The sequence below is a fragment of the Eucyclogobius newberryi genome, unplaced genomic scaffold, assembly GCF_026437365.1.
Source record: "Eucyclogobius newberryi isolate DKJ021-1_F unplaced genomic scaffold, fEucNew1.0.hap1 SCAF_21, whole genome shotgun sequence".
In the NCBI taxonomy this organism is placed as follows: domain Eukaryota; kingdom Metazoa; phylum Chordata; class Actinopteri; order Gobiiformes; family Gobiidae; genus Eucyclogobius; species Eucyclogobius newberryi.
This window is the reverse complement of record NW_027315846.1, coordinates 16010348-16027569: the sequence shown is the minus strand read 5'-3', so window position 1 is coordinate 16027569 and position 17222 is coordinate 16010348. Positions and strand designations below refer to the sequence as shown.

The window sequence follows — 17222 nt, the reverse complement described above, 5'->3', positions numbered from 1 at the left end:
TAAGACTTTGTATGGAAACAGCTAAATTAATTTGACACCAACAGTCTTTTTTTGTGAAAATAAAAAGGACAGTAGTGTGATTTTTAAACTAGGCTAGACTTTTATCGTCTTACTGTTCTTTTCAAATCAAAATCTCAACTGGTTGCTTATTCATGCCTTCCCCCCCCCCAAAGTTCTTTTCTTATTATTCAGATTAGATCAAAGCATATCCGAATATCTCTAAATCATTTTGTTGTGGTCTGGCGGTTTCTTCCTGTTACCGTCTACAGAGAAAAGAGAAATAAGAGGTGCGACACTTTGAGAGGGAATTGAATAGATTATTTATTAAAATGAGCAAACTTCCAATAATTTGACTCAGAACTGAAGGACAACTCGAATGCTGAAAGAAAATAAGATGCTATTACTTTGACATAAACAATACTTGAAGAAAACCCAAGTCCCTCTTGAGACAAATTATACAACTCCTCTTGCACAAATTGTCCTCTGCAGAGGGCAGCATGACGCACCACAGACATTTTTGACGGACAAACTCCATGGGGAGACTTGCAACTTGCACATATATTAACATAACAAACAAGTTTAGATTGAATGCCTTACCATTTGCCAGCGTGCATGAGATCAAACCCCTCCGTGATCTTCTCGAAGGGCAGCGTGTCGGTCACAAATTCGTCCACTTTGAGCTTCTTGTTCATGTAGTCGTCCACCAGTTTGGGAACGCTGTCCACGCTCTTGTAGCCTAATCGGACAAAATCATTCATGTTTAAGGATCTTTGTGAGCCAAATGATTATACAGAAGTCTATCTCACCTCCAAAGGCAGTTCCCTTCCATGTTCGCCCAGTCACCAGTTGAAAAGGGCGTGTGGAGATCTCCTGTCCAGCCGCAGCCACTCCGATGATGACACTAGTGCCCCAGCCTTTGTGACAGGCTTCTAGTGCCGCTCTCTGATATGGAAAGACCACCACAAAACATTTCACTACAACATGACTAAAGCAGTGGCTCTCAAACATTTTGCACCAATGTTAGAAAATATTTGGCTTCAACATCTAATCCAGGTCAGATTAGTGTCCTGACAAGCCAAAAGCATAAAGCATCATTGTGTTAATTTTTAGGCGTAGGGGTACAATTTGGCGCCTCCTCCAGCAGATGGTGCCCAAGGGCTAAGGGCATAGGTAACGCTCAGAGTGGCCTTGACTGGTCTAATGTAAGAAATGGAATACTGCTTGGGTATGAAATCAATCAACCAACATTTGAAAAAAATCAACGCATTTCATCTTTTCTTTCATACACATCTTACCATAATGCCCACATTCCCCACACATTCAAAGGAGTAGTCCACTCCTCCATCTGTCATCTCCACCAGCACCTCCTGGATGGGTTTACTGTAGTCTTTGGGATTCACTACATCGCTGGCGCCAAATTCTTTAGCGATCTTAAACTTGTCAGAGTTGATGTCTACGCCTATGACCCTGGCTGCTCCCGCTGCTTTACAGCCCATTATAGCAGCAAGGCCCAGAGCGCCCAGACCAAACACGGCACATGTGGACCCGGACTCGACCTACAGGGCAAAGAATAGTTCACCAGATGGGTATTTTATATTTTTATACAGCAGTCATCACATGTGTTCATTTTCGATCAAAAGCAGATAAGCCATGTGCCCAAACAGATGGATTAGAAGCTACATAAGGTCATTTTTGCCTTAGACTGGTGTTTGGCTGCATGAACCTGCTTATCTATTGAAATATTCTGCCTGGTAGTTAACCTTTAATCTGTGACAATTTGCAACCAAACTGCATTTTACTTTAAAACCAGCCCAAAGACCTTGATATCCTTGCTGATGATTTTTCATGATTAATGTTGCGTGTTTGCAGTGCAGGAGCCCAAAAAGCTTAAAAGCATTAAGTTTACTAAATGACTGACTGACTTTAGCTGTGTTGAGAGCTGCTCCGTAGCCGGTGCTGATGCCACAGCCCAGAAGACACACTCTGTCCAGAGGAGCCCTGGGGTCCACTTTGGCCAGAGAGATGTCGGCCACCACAGTGAACTCGGAGAAGGTGCTACAGCCCATGAAGTGGAAGAGACTCTTGCCTTTACAGGAGAAACGAGATGTACCATCGGGCATGACGCCTCTGCCCTGAGTCAGCCTATGGAACATAAGCCCAGCAAGGGGCCTAGAATTGTACTCAAATGTTCGATTACTTTTTAAATCTATTAAGACTTTTGTTCACGTCACGGATATTGTAACTTTTTAAGATATAAATGAAAGTGGTGCAAATTCAATTTTCTCAAAAGATTTTAAAGACGTAATGAACGATTTTTTGCCGATTTGAGAACTCAAGACCCCCCGCCCCCCCTCCCTGCGGAAGCACACAAAAGCCTTGCGGCTACACGTGCATTTGTTTATTAGAGCGACGGATCGCATCGCATTTCTCATCTCCGTAGATCTCCGTATCTTCTGATTCAGCTCGAACTGTCTTTCTCTCCATCTTCATTTTGTCCTGTACTCTGAGGGAACTATATTATAATAGATCCATGCGCTTACACACAGGGAAACGTGCTGCTCTCCTGGGGACGAGCGGATGAGGCTGCAGGTGAGCAGTAGGTGAGTTCTATGATTGATACGTGACAGGATCAGCAGTCTACTGATACAACACACACGTGCGTTTGTTTATTAGCGCGACGGATCGCATCGCATCCCGTAGATTTCCGTCTCTTCTGATTCAGCTCGAACTGTCTTTCTCCGACTTCATTTTGTCCCGTACATTGAGGGAACTATATTATGATAGATCAATGCGCTTAGACACGCGGAAACGTGCTGCTCTCGGAGGACGAGACGCACGCGGCTGCAGGTGAGCGGTAGGTGCGTTTTATGATTGATACGTGGCAGGACTAATCGGCAGTCCACGCCACGAGGAAATGAGACTCCGATTTGGGTCCAAGTAAATTCAAATGTGCAGTAAAATGTATTTTATACTAAATGCACTGTAAAACCCTTTGTGTAAAAAAAGAAAAAAAATATGAAAAGCACTTTGCAAATAAAGTTTGATTGATTTACTATGCTGGGTTTTAAAAAAAATGAAAGGAGTGTTACCTAATCTTTTGACACAAGTTGGTTCTGGGATTTTTACAGAACTTGCACTCGCCACACTGAGGAATGTACAAAGGTATGACGGTGTCACCTGCAAAAAATAATAATATAATGTCATGTCCTGACCATGAGTATGTGATCCTACAGAAAATGTACTGACCAGGCTGAAACTTGGTGACTCCCTCTCCCACACTCTCCACGATGCCTGCCCCCTCATGTCCCAGGACCACGGGGAATACTCCCTCAGGATCTGAGCCACTTAGGGTGTATGAGTCTGTGTGGCAGATCCCCGTGGCAACGACCTGAGCAAACACATCATGTTTGAACTTTACACTAAAATTACTTAAATGCTACAACAAAAACATTTTAACCGTAACGATTGGAACATAATACAATGGAATCATAATACATAAAGCATATATGTGCGTCAGCATATTTTAGGTATTAGCTGTTAATATGGTGCAAAGTACACTCTGATAAGCAAAGACCATAAATGTGTTCAAGGGACAAGCCATCCAAATATGTATGTAACCTTATAAACACTCTTGTGGTGCTTAAAAGAAATCAAACTTGTGCATGGATCGTCACTCATTACCTTTATCCGGACCTCCCCTGCCTTGGGAGGAGCCACCTCGATCTGGTCCAGGACCAGAGGTTTCCCTGCCTCCCAGGCCACTGCAGCCCGGCATGTGATCACCTGCAGCATGGGATATGAAAGTAGCAGATTTTTACAGTTTATAACTGAATGTTTAGGTTAGGCAAGATAAAGTAAAAGGGAGTCTTGCATAACTCCATTAATGGAGCGCAGCGCACATCTGATATATTCTTTATATAAACAATCCTTCAACTTTCTAATTATGCTCCGTTCTTTTGAATGCCTATAAAGTTCATTTAAAGTTTGACTTACCCTTCCGGCAGTTTCCATGTTGGCTGGAGGAAATCCAAACACACACGATTAGGTAACAGAGTAGAGCTTATCATGGTTTCAGCCAATCACAGAGCAGAGTTCTGCCCATGGGCTGTCCAAACACAGCTGACCCTTAGCACAGCCTTTGTGGCACTCCCTTACAGCCCTTCATCTTGAGTAAACACATGTGTACTTGTATAAAGAGCACTACCAGGACGTTCACCGAAATAACCATTCACAGTAATAAAAAAAAACACTATCTTTTTATACTTTTATGCAACCTAAATTAAGCCAGACCTCGCAAAGTAAAATTTTAGGTTTTATTTTGAAAGCAGTGAATGAACAAATGGGAAGAGACACCAAGACAACAACTTACATACATTTGTAATTAACAGTATGAGTGCAAACCATGATTATCAGATTGCACACAATTGTGATGGCTCAGTGATGGTTCTACTGTAGAGAGGTCTTCAGAACGGCCCGGACACTGTGGAGCAAACACAACAGGCATTCGACTTGAGAATAACCGGTACTTACAATGGAACAAAGTGTGTTTTTGTTTGATTATAGGATTAGTACATTTGGATTGGTAAATACGTAGATCAACTAAACAAAACTTACAAAACCTTTTCCTGGTCAGCATAAATAATTTTCTTTCTGGATAAATGATCATGTATAAGGAATAGACAAGCAGTGTTACGAGTGTTAAGTCCCTCTCCTAACTGCTGATGTTACCTCAAGTGTCTAAGCACAAGTAAAACCACAAACTTAAAATTGTTGTCTTTACTGTTGAAATAAACACTTTCTCTTGACCAAATGCTTTACGAATTCCATCTAAATTTCTACTACTTAATCTACGAACCCTAACCCTAACCCTCTACTTAATTAACCAAAAACTGAACTAAACACGTAGTTCATTTCTCAGTTTAGAGGCATCATGGGTTTGTGCATCTGACCACTACCTGTGCCATTTCTGGAGACTCACCATTTTGACGCTTTCATGAGTTCAACGGCTTCCATGATCTGACCCAGATCCATGTTGTGTGTGATAAACTCATCCACCATCAGCTTCTTGTCCATATAACGTTTGACCATCTCCATCGCTCCATCCTTACTCTTGAATCCTAACAAAAAAGAATAGAAATTGATCGAATGAATGAAGAATCTGTTATGTGGTCACATTTGTTACCTCCAAACAGCGCCCCCTTCCATGTGCGTCCAGGGATGAGGTCGCTAGGTCGGGCTGTGAACTTCTGAACCTGAGAGTAGCCCACAATCACACTCACCCCCCAGGCTGGGACTGTGGAGTGAAGGGCACTTTCCTGCAGAGTCAGTAAAGCATTAAACTTCTGAGCAACAAATATTCAAAACTAAACAAGTTAACACTTCTGGTTTTCTACCCACCATAACGGATGAATTCCCCACACACTCCAGGGAGAAGTCCACTCCTCCGTTGGTCATCTCCAGCAGAACCTCGTGGATGGGTTTGCTGTGGTCTTTGGGATTCACAAAATCAGTAGCTCCAAAAATCTTGGCTTTCTCAAACTTCTCTGGGTTTGTGTCCACAGCGATAATCCTCTTTGCTCCCGCCGCTTTACAGCCCATAACTGCAGCAAGACCCACAGCTCCCAGGCCAAACACAGCACAGGTGGAGCCCTCCTCTACCTGCACAAACAATACAAAATTATATCATTTTCAGCCCTATTCTGGTTGAAAAGGATATCTAAAAAAAAATGAATACACACATTAATTAAATAATGTAATATATGTAACATGAAAGAAAAAAAGGTTTGGTTGGCAGAATAGCATGACATGGGAGATCAGGCAAGGAGAGAAATGTGCTGCATTTACTTCACAATGTTAAAGTAAATTATAAAACGAGTATTTTCACCTTAGCGACGTTAACAGCTGATCCGTATCCAGTGCAAATCCCACAGCCGATGAGACACACTTTGTCCAGGGGCGCCTCAGGGTCGATCTTGGCCAAGTTAATTTGGCGGACCACAGTGTACTCTGAAAAAGTACTAAGTCCTGAAAACTGCAAGATTTTCTTCCCTTTACAGCTGAGCCTGGAGTCCACAGGAGACATAGCATCCATGCGAACTTCACTCCTACAAATGATGACAAATATGCAGTCATTCTGCAAATTATCAACATATAAGAGATATATGTCAACAGCAAAACTGACCAGGCTTTTACACACTGGTTTGTCTTTGGACTTTGACAGAAATTGCATTCACGACACTGTGAGAGGAACAGAGGGATCACCTTGTCACCTGAAGAAAAAAATAAATAAAAATATTTGATTTTTAAAAATAATATTCACTTATATAGCTTTTTTAGATAAATCTGACCAGGCTTGAATTCCGTGACTCCAGAGCCCACACTCTCCACAATCCCAGCCGCCTCATGCCCAAGGACAACAGGGAACCCATCTTTGTGCATTCCCTCGTACAGGTGATACAGGTCTGAGTGGCACACTGCTGTGGCCACAATCTGCAGGTTACACAACAAATTATATATCATAAAAAAAAAAATTGAAAGATTAAGATTCACTTGTCTCACCTTAACACGAACTTCATTGGCCTGGGGTGGAGCCACCTCAATTTCTTCAATGACCAAAGGCTTATTGGGCTCCCAGGCCACAGCTGCCTTACATTTGATCACCTAAAGATGTAACATACTGAATAAAAGTATGCTATTGAAGAGTTTATGCAGTATTGTTCTCACGCTCAATAAAATGAACAAATGCTGTACATATGTTTAAACACTAGGGGTCTCTCAGGATCAACTATACATTTGGGGAACGGTCAGCACTAGATCATACACTCATAACTTTGGAAGTTACAGAATCCAATACGGCGTGGCAGGCAGATCACATGCAAGGAATATTTTCTGTCTTGCAGGAGAACATTTCCAGATCAATTGGCCCAGCAGTTTGAACCAGGGTGTGCCCATGGATCTATTATAATATCTTGCTGGAAATGTTGGGTTCCGCTCCAACCCTTCATTTTTTTCGTGTTTACATTTGTAACTTATAGATTGCACAGTCTAGTTTGTTAAATTTCTTCCCCTTGTCTCCTACTACTACAAAAACTTAGGGTTAGGGGTAAGGGGTTAAGGACTGGGGTTAGGGTCAGGGGTTATCCCTATACTACGTGTGAAGTGGAACAGACTGTAATGCAATGGAAAAAAAAAAAAAAATAGAGAGAAAATGATTGCCTGAGCCGTATCAGTGGGACCGAATTCGTCACTTCCGTGAGTTATGAGTGTATGATCTAGTTCTGACCTTTGGGGAACGCCTACACAGCAATTCACCCATTTCAAAACACTCAAATGTACATTTAAATTATTAACAAATCAAATTACCTTTAAATAGCCATAAGTATGCAAATTAGAGGCTCAATTGTGCAATTAATCACAATTGAGTCTCTAATTTGCATACTTATAGCTATTTAGAGGTGTTGGATAGTACCCACAAATGTATTCTGAATTCTACTCATTGTAAAGCAATTAAACAGAATATATTACCTCTTACAGTGTTCTGTGACAAAAAAAAACATTTTAAGCACAATCCCAACGCTGACAGTGAGTAAGCATAATTAGGGCTAAGGAAGAGAAGAAAAAGTCTAACTCTAACCTTTCCAGTTGTGTCCATGTTCATTCCAAATTCCTTGAGGAGAAAGTTGGAGAAAATTGTGCAGCTGAACTCTCAAAACTCCTGCAAACCAGTGACTGAAATACAGGAACATTTGGCTGTTGTTTTCCTGGCCCTCCTCCAACCCATGTGACTACTATCACAATGAGAACACCTTTGTACCATAGTAAGGTAGGCCTATTTCAGGTAATTTGACAATAATTGTAGTAAAAGTTATACTATATCACAGTAAGTTTATAAATAACTAGTGAGTAAAGTATAAATTTACAAGCAAATTTGGTAACCAATAAATCCAGCATATGAATATGTCATGATCTATAAATTATTATCAATATGCTAATTATTTTAAAAGCAATTTAACAGATTAAATCACAGTTTGTGCTTTAAGGAATTTTCTTGAAGCTTGGTATAGGAACCAGTTCTGAAATTGTGGGATTTTTAAAAAAAAAACATGTTTTCCTTACAATGTTATAAAAATAGAAATAAAATTCCCAACCCCACTCTCACACATAACATTTCTTTCCCGTCGCCTTCGTTTATCATGCCAAACACGAACACTTTTAACATTCTAAAGCTCAGACGTCTGCAGTGCCTGACACGCGTTGGAGTCTTCATAGTACAAACCATTCTCTTCCTCTTAATAATATCCCTGTTCAGACACTGCATCTTTGACACTTTAGTATGTGTCAACTAAATAAAGACTTGTGCCCAGATGTGACTGATAATGGTGAGACTTTTAGAACGGTTAAAAAAGACCCCGAGTGGAAGAGCCTGACAGACAAGCACGGTTATAGATGCATGTGCTGAAAGTCTATCCTTCTTCCTCATGTGTGTTGGCCAATATATAAAATCTTTTCAATCTTTACTCCCATTAATACCCTGTGGTCAAATAAGAAATACAATTGCAATTTCTTTTGGCTGTGCTTGATTGTGAAAGCATTGAGATTAAAGTATATTTAAATGTATTTACATAAAATGTGGTTAATGCCTCTGTATATCGACCTTCAACCATTGATAGTTGTAAACATTTAGCAACCATAGGCCAAATAGTAACAGAGTGTTCTACAAACCGAGCTGACCCTCAGCACACACACTCCTTAACCAGCCTCAAAATGACACCAAACATTGTGGAAGGAGCAGTGTCACTACAAACTTAAAATAATGAACACACAGGATGGGGTCTGTTGTTTTTACTGTTAAATGCAATTTTTATTTGAAATGAGAAAATGAATACATGAAATTATGTGAAGTTTAACACTTCTATTTAAAATGCATTGAATTAATGAATCAGGCAGCAGATTCTTAAGAGACTGATTTGTCAATGTCCCTTGTGAGTACAACATGTTTGAAGGAAGAGCAACACAGAAGAAATATAACCAAAATCAGCATAATAACCATACATCTATAAATGTTTATTTGTGGTGGGTCAATAATATGACTTTATTGTGCAGAGGTCTTCAGGACGACCCTGACACTGTGGAACAAGCACAAAACAGGTTTGAGAAACACAAGCACTTTCTCTTGACCAAATGTTTAAAGATTCCATCTGAATCAAAAGAAAACATGTCGACACAAAATAAATACATAATTTACCTTAATTAACCAAAAACTGAACTAAACACGTAGTTCATTTCTCAGTTTAGGGGCATCATTGGTTTGTGCATCTGACCACTACCTGTGCCATTTCTGGAGACTCACCATTTTGACGCTTTCATGAGTTCAACGGCTTCCATGATCTGACCCAGATCCATGTTGTGTGTGATAAACTCATCCACCATCAGCTTCTTGTCCATGTAACGTTTGACCATCTCCATCGCTCCATCCTTACTCTTGAATCCTAACAAAAAAGAATAGAAATTGATCGAATGAATAAGAATCTGTTATGTGGTCACATTTGTTACCTCCAAACAGCGCCCCCTTCCATGTGCGTCCAGAAGTGAGGTCGGTAGGTCGGGCTGTGAACTTCTGAATCCGAGTGAAGCCCACAATCACACTCACCCCCCAGGCTGGGACTGTGGAGTGAAGGGCACTTTCCTGCAGAGTCAGTAAAGCATTAAACCACTTTTTAGTGTAAAATTCTGACCAACAAATATTCAAAACTAAACAAGTTAACACTTCTGGTTTTCTACCCACCATAACGGATGAATTCCCCACACACTCCAGGGAGAAGTCCACTCCTCCGTTGGTCATCTCCAGCAGAACCTCGTGGATGGGTTTGCTGTGGTCTTTGGGATTCACAAAATCAGTAGCTCCAAAAATCTTGGCTTTCTCAAACTTCTCTGGGTTTGTGTCCACAGCGATAATCCTCTTTGCTCCCGCCGCTTTACAGCCCATAACTGCAGCAAGACCCACAGCTCCCAGGCCAAACACAGCACAGGTGGAGCCCTCCTCTACCTGCACAAACAATACAAAATTATATCATTTTCAGCCCTATTTTGGATAAAAAGGATATGAAAAACTAAATTAATACATACATTAATTACATAATGTAATACGTGTAACATGAGAGAAAGTGTGGTTTGGCTTTATTGACAGAATAACTGAAAGTAATTCATAAAAAACAATATTTTAACCTTAGCGATGTTAACAGCTGATCCGTATCCAGTGCAAATTCCACAGCCGATGAGACACACTTTGTCCAGCGGAGCATCAGGGTGGATCTTGGCCAAGTTAACTTCCTTGACCACAGTGTACTCTGAAAAAGTACTAGTTCCCGCCATCTGGAGTATTTTCTTCCCTTTACAGCTGAGCCTGGAGTCTGGTGAAGTCAAACTTTCTTGGCTGACCTCACGCCTGTAGATTGTACAAATATGCAAGGTGTACCATGCACTGCATTTATTATAGGAATTGAGAGCATCAATGATTTAAAAAAAAACAACTGACCAACTTTCAATACAGTGGTTGGTCTTTGGACTTTTGCAGAAGTCACAATTGCGGCACTGAGACAGGAACAGAGGGATCACCTTGTCACCTAAAATGTGAAAAAAAAAAAAAAAAACATTAATCAAGTTGAACTATATAATATTCTTCTGATAAATAATTCTAACCAGGTTTGAATTCCGTGACTCCAAAGCCCACACTCTCCACAATCCCAGCCGCCTCATGCCCAAGGACAACAGGGAAGCCATCTTTGTGCATTGCCTCATACAGCAGGTACAGGTCTGAGTGGCACACTGCTGTGGCCACAATCTAACAACATATGTATAGACATTATGAAATTGAACAGTAATTTAGTTGTGTAGTTTCTTCACCTTCACGCGAACTTCATTGGCCTGGGGTGGAGCCACCTCAATTTCTTCAATGACCAGAGGCGTGTTGGGCTTCCAGGCCACAGCTGCCTTACATGTAATCACCTAAAGATGTTAAAATATTAGGTTTGGGCACCTGTTCCCCTATTTTTGAATTAGTATATTTCCCTTCTGTTTCTTTGATTAGTTCTTTATATTTATTCCTGTTTTTTGGTTGGTATTGTTTAATGTTACCATCCACCTATTTCGTTCTGTGCACGATGGTTGAACATACCCAAATGGCATTGCTTATTAAAGAGGATCTTACAGCCCACATGTGAGTGTGATGCATCATTAGAAAGCTGAGGCCTTCTAGTTTCTGCAGATGTGCATATGAACTTACACTTCAGACGCCCTGTTTGTTTCACTGTTTTCGTATGCTTTTAAAAAAGTATTATTATTTTTTTTTTTATTTAACATCACACACAACTGAGTAAATACAAAATAACAAACATGGCTGTATGTCAATAATCTTACAATTGTTTGGTTGAGGAAATCAAACATTGAGAGTAAATGGATACGTCATATTCATGAAGTGCATAGAGAGAAAAGTGCCTAGAGCACAAGGGGATTCACATTGAGGTGAGGTTTGGAACTTCACAGCGTTTATTTTATGCCACTCAATATTAAGAGTATCATACTAGGCCCAGTTTTTTTTTTTTAAATATACCAATTGACTGTATTCTATATCAACTAGCCTAATGATGATTTTAATTGAATGAGATATTTGTTTTAATTTCAGGTAGACTCTAAAGATGACAGATGACATGCAGTGGAGCAGGATTGTGAACACTGGACAGACTCAAAACTTTACTGATTGCAGCAATGTGAGCTCCTCAGTCTGGCAGCGCTTCTTTTACAGACATATGACTGATTGGGCTCTAAAAGCAGAAATGATCATTTCATAGCGGGGCGTGTTGAGGCTCATGAAAGGTTGACAGTGTTGATGTCCCCGTTTATTTTACATTAAATTAGTCTAAAACCTTTTCTTAAAACCCGCTAACACACAGTAGGCTGCACTGTCGTTCTCCGTGAAGGAAAGGCTTTCAAGATTAACGTCAAAAGTTTTGTGTCTGAGGTTCGAGTTTGGACGAGACGGCGCTTGGGTCCGGATACCCCTATAGTGACCTGGGGTGTACATTATTGTTCCCATTCTGAACATATGTTTAATTATTGTATCAACTGGGGTGGAGAGAAAGAAAGAGAACCAATATTTTAAAAATCCCTATAGAAGAGTTTCCATGCATTTCTACACAACTCATTGGTATTGGATCGATATTGCTGTAATATTGCTTGGAATCAGATTGAATAAAAATAAAATAATAATCACTGGTATGCTCATCACCTACTACTACTATAATACTTCTATTATACACATAAATATCAAGGCATTGTTTTCATTTGTATAGTTGTAGTTGCTAGTTTTGGTTCTTTCTGCAGCCCATACATGATCTTGGGCTTATGGACAACTCTTTTCATAGGAATGATATATTTGATTTATTTTCACTCAGAATCCTGCAGGGATTATCTGATCATATCTCTGGTGAAACAATGTCTTTTCACTCAGAAGTAAAATCCCCCGTCTATGCCTTTTGAATTTCCCTTTCTTCACATGTCCAATGCTTTTTTTCCATTTATCATTTCACATTATTTACATACAGCCGTTTACATATATGGGCTCATTTATCTGCATGTGGATTACTCGTGTTCTAACCAATATCTGGTGATTTCATGTCAAAAGCACCTTTGGTAAAAATGATGACATGCCCAATACCATCTGCAGCTGTACGTAAATGTTGCGTGTGACTGATCTCTGGAAATAAAACAGAATAAACCAAAAGCTACTGTATATTGCCCCAATAATATTGAGTTTTAGCGAACGCATATATACCACATATCCAAGAAATGTTTCTGCTATTTGTTTTACTAAGCCTGTTTATATTGCATTTACTCTGATACAATAAAGAGAAGAAAAAGGAGTCTAACCTTTCCAGCTGTATCCATGGTGATTCCAAATTCCTTGAGGAAAAAACAAAATACGAAGGATAAAATTGTGTGCCTTATATCTTTCAAAACTCCAGCAAAATAGAGGCAGGAGACTTACCGGTATATAGGCAAAAGAGAGGTTGAGCTGACCCAACACAGAGATTGTGCACACTTTAAAGGCCAGTCAGATTATGGTTGAGTGGTTTCCCCTTCCACTAAAAACATTTACAACAGGCTCCTCCCCTCTGTGTCCAGGACTCCCCTGAAAAAGGGGATGCTACATCTCAGTGAGACATCCTGCTTGAATGAAGGGCAATAAATAAATACATTTTTTAAAAAAAGTACTGTGCAATTATAAAAAGGTTATTGGTACCCAAATATGCTCTTTCATGTAAGTACCTTGGCAGCTAGAATAGCTTTACATGTCTTGTGCTGTGGGTGTTTGTGGGGGTGCGCTTAGGTGCAGCTGAGAACAGTCACTCCTCCCCCTCCAGGGCCGCTGTTAGACATTTGGCTACTGTCAGTTTCTGGTCAAAAGTATGCGCTGAGGCAAGGAGATTGTTCTGAAGTTATTTTATTGATGTTACAGCACGGGCTTATGTGGTTTCTTAAGGTGAGGTCGAGGTGTTTGTAGCAGAAGACAAACTCATTAATACTAGCTTCTGTATTTTAAAAGGAAGTTTATTGCAAAAAGCAGCATCTTTACAGACCATTAACTGGCCTGGAAGCTCCACTGCGGCCAAACCTGGAGACTCTCTGAATCTAGTCTAACATAAGCTTAGATATGGTGCAAAAGGCAGCCCCCTCCATTTGTCTGCCCTTTGACTTGTCTTAATGCTTCCCAGCTATACAGATCCCTTCCAAATGGATAACCACTTGACCTTCTGACCCCCTTTCCTGCTTTCATGGGGAAGGTTAATAAACAAAGTTCACTTCACAGACACTTCACCTACAACAGCACGCTCTGTATGAGAGTGTATTCCAAGTTATTTCTAGCTGGTAAATTCCTGCTAGTGCAGTGCTTTCAGCTACTAAAACATTTTTACAGCAGGTAAAAGACTCAAGGGGAGTGTAACATTTTTTTTTAAACTCAAGAAGCAGGAATTATTTTCTCAGATAAAAAAAAAAAAAGGCAGGAGCTGATGATAGGATGATAGGCACAAGCAGAAGCAGGCCACACCCCCTGCCACAGGCGCTGCACAAGGAACACAAAACAAAACCATCGCCAATGAGCGGTCTGGAGAGGAGCAGGGTTAAAGTTAGGCTTGAAAAGAGGAGATAAGAGACGTGTGCAAAGGGAAGCTGGACAGGAAGAAGGGATAGAGGAGGGACAGAAGAGGAAACCGTGAGGGACAGAAGAAGGAACGAGGAGGGACAGAAGAAGGAACGAGGAGGGAACGAGGAGGGACAGAAGAAGGAACGAGGAGGGAACAAGGAAGGAATGAGGAGGGAGGGAGGGGGGAACGAGGAGGGACAGAGGAAGGAACGAGGAGGGAACGAGGAGGAAACGAGGAGGGAACGAGGAAGGAATGAGGAGGGAGAGAGGAGGGAGAGAGGAGGGAACGAGGAGGGACAGAAGAGGGAACGAAGAGGGACAGAAGAGGGAACGAGGAGGGACAGAGGAGGGAGAGAGGAGGCAGAAGGCATTTTTCTGGTGCTCAAAATGCATTTGTGTAGAATATTTATGCATCAAAGTAAAAGGTGTGCTTCATAAACTTGGTGAATGTTTGACGTCTCTATGTCAACATGAAGCTGATCCTCCCAGTCTGGAGGAGACTGGAGTTTTATAGCTTTAGGTGAAGGCTATAATTGTCAGGACAGTGCAGATACTGTGGGGACAAAGAAAAAAAGACACTTGCTGTAAAATAGTTATAAAGTACTTCCAGAATGAGCTTTGATGTTTTGATATGTGAAATATTCAGCCATCTCGAACATTTGGAGAAATGTGCACATGGAGACAAACACAGCGTTGTTCTTGCTTCATCAGCTCAGCAGCTTTCTTGACTTGCTCTTAGCTTGTGTGTGATGAGCTCATCCACTTTCACCTCGTTTCACCCCATACTTGCTCTTAAAGCCTACGCCAGGGCTATTCAGTTACATTTTCTGTGGGGCCATATTATTTGGAGGGACTACAAAAACTATACCACTATTGTATTATTCATATCCAACACCAACAAACCACTCATAATGGCTCTATTCAACCGAAAATCAAATCACTTTCACTGAAGAAAATAAAAAATAAAACACCGTCACATAAAAACAGAAGATAAGCAGGAGATGAACCGAGTCTGAACATGTTGTAGGTGAAAACGACATCAATCTCCCTTTATATGAGGCACTTTATACTTAGCTACACACACTGGATCACTTGGCACACCTCAAACCTCTTTTTGAGTGACCAATTAACTACTATTTTTAAGCATTTTTAGTGGACGTTTTTCATGTTACATCTGCAATAAGCTTAACAAATAAGATGCCTAGAACTTTGGAATACTATTTGATAAAATACATGCAACTGGGAGCTGTTTCCAAGACAAATCTGCTGTCCAGATGTGTCATTGTAAACACCAGTCATTAAGAAACATGTTTACTCGCTGTGACGGTGCCTCCTCCTAACCGCCCCGTCCTAACCGCCCCGTCCTAACCGCCCCGTCCTAACCGCCCCGTCCTAACCGCCCCGTCCTAACCCCACCCGCGCGCCTTCCCGAGTGCGCCGTGCCCGGAGCGCGCGCGGTGCGCTCTTGGCGTTTGCGGAGCGCCCGGTTAACTTGCATCAGGGCCAGGGCCGGCCCAAGCCTTCAGGGGGCCCTAAGCGAAAACATTTTTGGGGGCCCCTCACCACGTCATCAGAATCAGTTTTTTTGCCATTGTCAGTGAACAATTCACATATGGGAACTTTCTTCAACGCAAACAAAGCGCACCAAAACTCCAGGGCATCTGTTTGCCAGTTAGTTTATTCTCAGCACCTCACAAGCTCAAATATTGATAACTTAAATCCCACAATGCAACTTGGTATTCCGCTGACATCACCTCTACTCCCTGTACAAATAACACACATCCCAGATATGTTTTTGGGTGTATTGTGGGCGTTAAGGGTCGACAGCCACATTAGCACATTAGTTTAAATTAATGAACAGGGGGGGTCTGGGGGCCAGAGATTTTCAGACCTTTTTGGGTATTCTGGTGCATTTTAATGTGGTCCAGCCGGCTAAAGTAAGAGTAAAATGTTGAGGTTGTAATGCTATAAAATGATGATGTGATGAAACTGTGCCAGGAGAAAGTGACTAAAGCCAGTTATTAATACATTAGTGTACTTAATTACTCAATACAATATTGGCTATGAAAAATAATTATGGTCAAATTGATTCATTTTAACTGAAAATGTAAAAGTAATAGTTATCCTTACTAATTTATCTTTTACTGCTCCCAACTGTTCCTTCTTGCCAAAGTGACAAAACAAGTTATATTAAATTAAACAAATGGCATAAGCATTGCTTGATTAACAATTAACACTGATAAAACAGTGCAAACATGTTATTCCCAGAGAATGAACAGAACGAGAAGTGAAGGTCCAAACCCAGCTATAGTGAAGAGACTGTGTTTCTGCAACTTTGCCACTTTTATATAAAAAATATATAGTATTATTCTATAACAACGTAATCATAATATGTCTGGTTATATCAATTTATTATAATTTATAACAAATAGTCTAATGATGCTTTTTAAATAAATTGAAATGTTTTATTGCTCTATTAAAAGTGAATTACAATATAAATGTTTGTTCTGATCAGAACATCACACACTGGACTCCTCTGCATGAAATAATGCTGCGATGTGATTGGCTGATGGACCTTACACGCATAAACCTTTACGTTCCTCTCATTGCACGTTAAGAAGTCAAACAGACATCACGAGTCACGATTGATCTCACACATGGAGATGTGAGAAAGAGCAAACTCAAACCCGCTCATCTCTAAGTGAGGCTGCACAGGGGCCCGGGACAGGGGCCCGGGACAGGGGCCCGGGACAGGGGCCCGAGACAGGGGCCCGAGACAGGGGCCGCACACTGTTCACTCCAAAGTCTCACGTCAGAGGTTCTGGACGAGACGGCGCTCGTCCGGACCGGATCTCCGCCTCTTAGTGACCCGGGGCACAGAGGCCCCTCACCGGCCTCACCTGCAGCTAACACTACCGGGCTGGTGTAAATGTGAAGCTTATTATCTTTCATTCAGACACATATTATTGTGCGCGGTGCAGAGCTCTCGTCGCCTCCAGCCTGAGCGAACTAACGTGACAGA

General features: G+C 41.1%; 3 protein-coding genes across 3 annotated transcripts; all 3 read right to left on the bottom strand.

Annotated features, from left to right (window-relative positions):
- Positions 1 to 303: 303 nt before the first annotated feature.
- LOC140370421 (alcohol dehydrogenase class-3 chain L) lies at positions 304 to 4101 on the bottom strand. The gene is made up of 9 exons (XM_072457569.1): positions 3994 to 4101; positions 3682 to 3783; positions 3247 to 3388; positions 3090 to 3177; positions 1923 to 2142; positions 1296 to 1556; positions 807 to 942; positions 598 to 736; positions 304 to 379 (listed from the first exon to the last, which is right to left on the bottom strand). Exons 1-9 carry the CDS (start codon positions 4009 to 4011, stop codon positions 355 to 357), a joined length of 1131 nt encoding a protein of 376 aa, XP_072313670.1. The 5' UTR covers positions 4012 to 4101; the 3' UTR covers positions 304 to 354.
- A 259-nt stretch (positions 4102 to 4360) lies between these two features.
- LOC140370419 (alcohol dehydrogenase 1-like) lies at positions 4361 to 7721 on the bottom strand. Its single transcript, XM_072457567.1, has 9 exons — positions 7634 to 7721; positions 6559 to 6660; positions 6348 to 6489; positions 6182 to 6269; positions 5885 to 6104; positions 5398 to 5658; positions 5183 to 5315; positions 4979 to 5117; positions 4361 to 4480 (listed from the first exon to the last, which is right to left on the bottom strand). The coding sequence occupies exons 1-9, from the start codon at positions 7655 to 7657 to the stop codon at positions 4447 to 4449; spliced, it is 1143 nt and encodes a 380-aa protein (XP_072313668.1). The 5' UTR covers positions 7658 to 7721; the 3' UTR covers positions 4361 to 4446.
- A 1170-nt stretch (positions 7722 to 8891) lies between these two features.
- On the bottom strand, positions 8892 to 13035 carry LOC140370420 (alcohol dehydrogenase 1-like). The gene is made up of 9 exons (XM_072457568.1): positions 12925 to 13035; positions 10903 to 11004; positions 10699 to 10840; positions 10535 to 10622; positions 10225 to 10444; positions 9785 to 10045; positions 9553 to 9685; positions 9350 to 9488; positions 8892 to 9125 (listed from the first exon to the last, which is right to left on the bottom strand). The coding sequence occupies exons 1-9, from the start codon at positions 12940 to 12942 to the stop codon at positions 9092 to 9094; spliced, it is 1137 nt and encodes a 378-aa protein (XP_072313669.1). The 5' UTR covers positions 12943 to 13035; the 3' UTR covers positions 8892 to 9091.
- Positions 13036 to 17222: the final 4187 nt, after the last annotated feature.

Coding starts and splice junctions, on each gene's coding strand:
- LOC140370421 (XM_072457569.1), bottom strand. Junction 3,178..3,246: donor AGTCACCAAGTTTCAGCCTG/GTCAGTACATTT, acceptor TATTTTTTGCAG/GTGACACCGTCATACCTTTG. Junction 1,557..1,922: donor CAGCTCTCAACACAGCTAAA/GTCAGTCAGTCA, acceptor TTTGCCCTGTAG/GTCGAGTCCGGGTCCACATG.
- LOC140370419 (XM_072457567.1), bottom strand. CDS start 7,657: ATGAACATGGACACAACTGGAAAG. Junction 6,105..6,181: donor AACCAGTGTGTAAAAGCCTG/GTCAGTTTTGCT, acceptor CATCATTTGTAG/GAGTGAAGTTCGCATGGATG. Junction 5,316..5,397: donor TGGGGAATTCATCCGTTATG/GTGGGTAGAAAA, acceptor CTGACTCTGCAG/GAAAGTGCCCTTCACTCCAC.
- LOC140370420 (XM_072457568.1), bottom strand. Junction 10,046..10,224: donor CAGCTGTTAACATCGCTAAG/GTTAAAATATTG, acceptor TTGTTTGTGCAG/GTAGAGGAGGGCTCCACCTG. Junction 9,126..9,349: donor CTCATGAAAGCGTCAAAATG/GTGAGTCTCCAG, acceptor CTTGTTCCACAG/TGTCAGGGTCGTCCTGAAGA.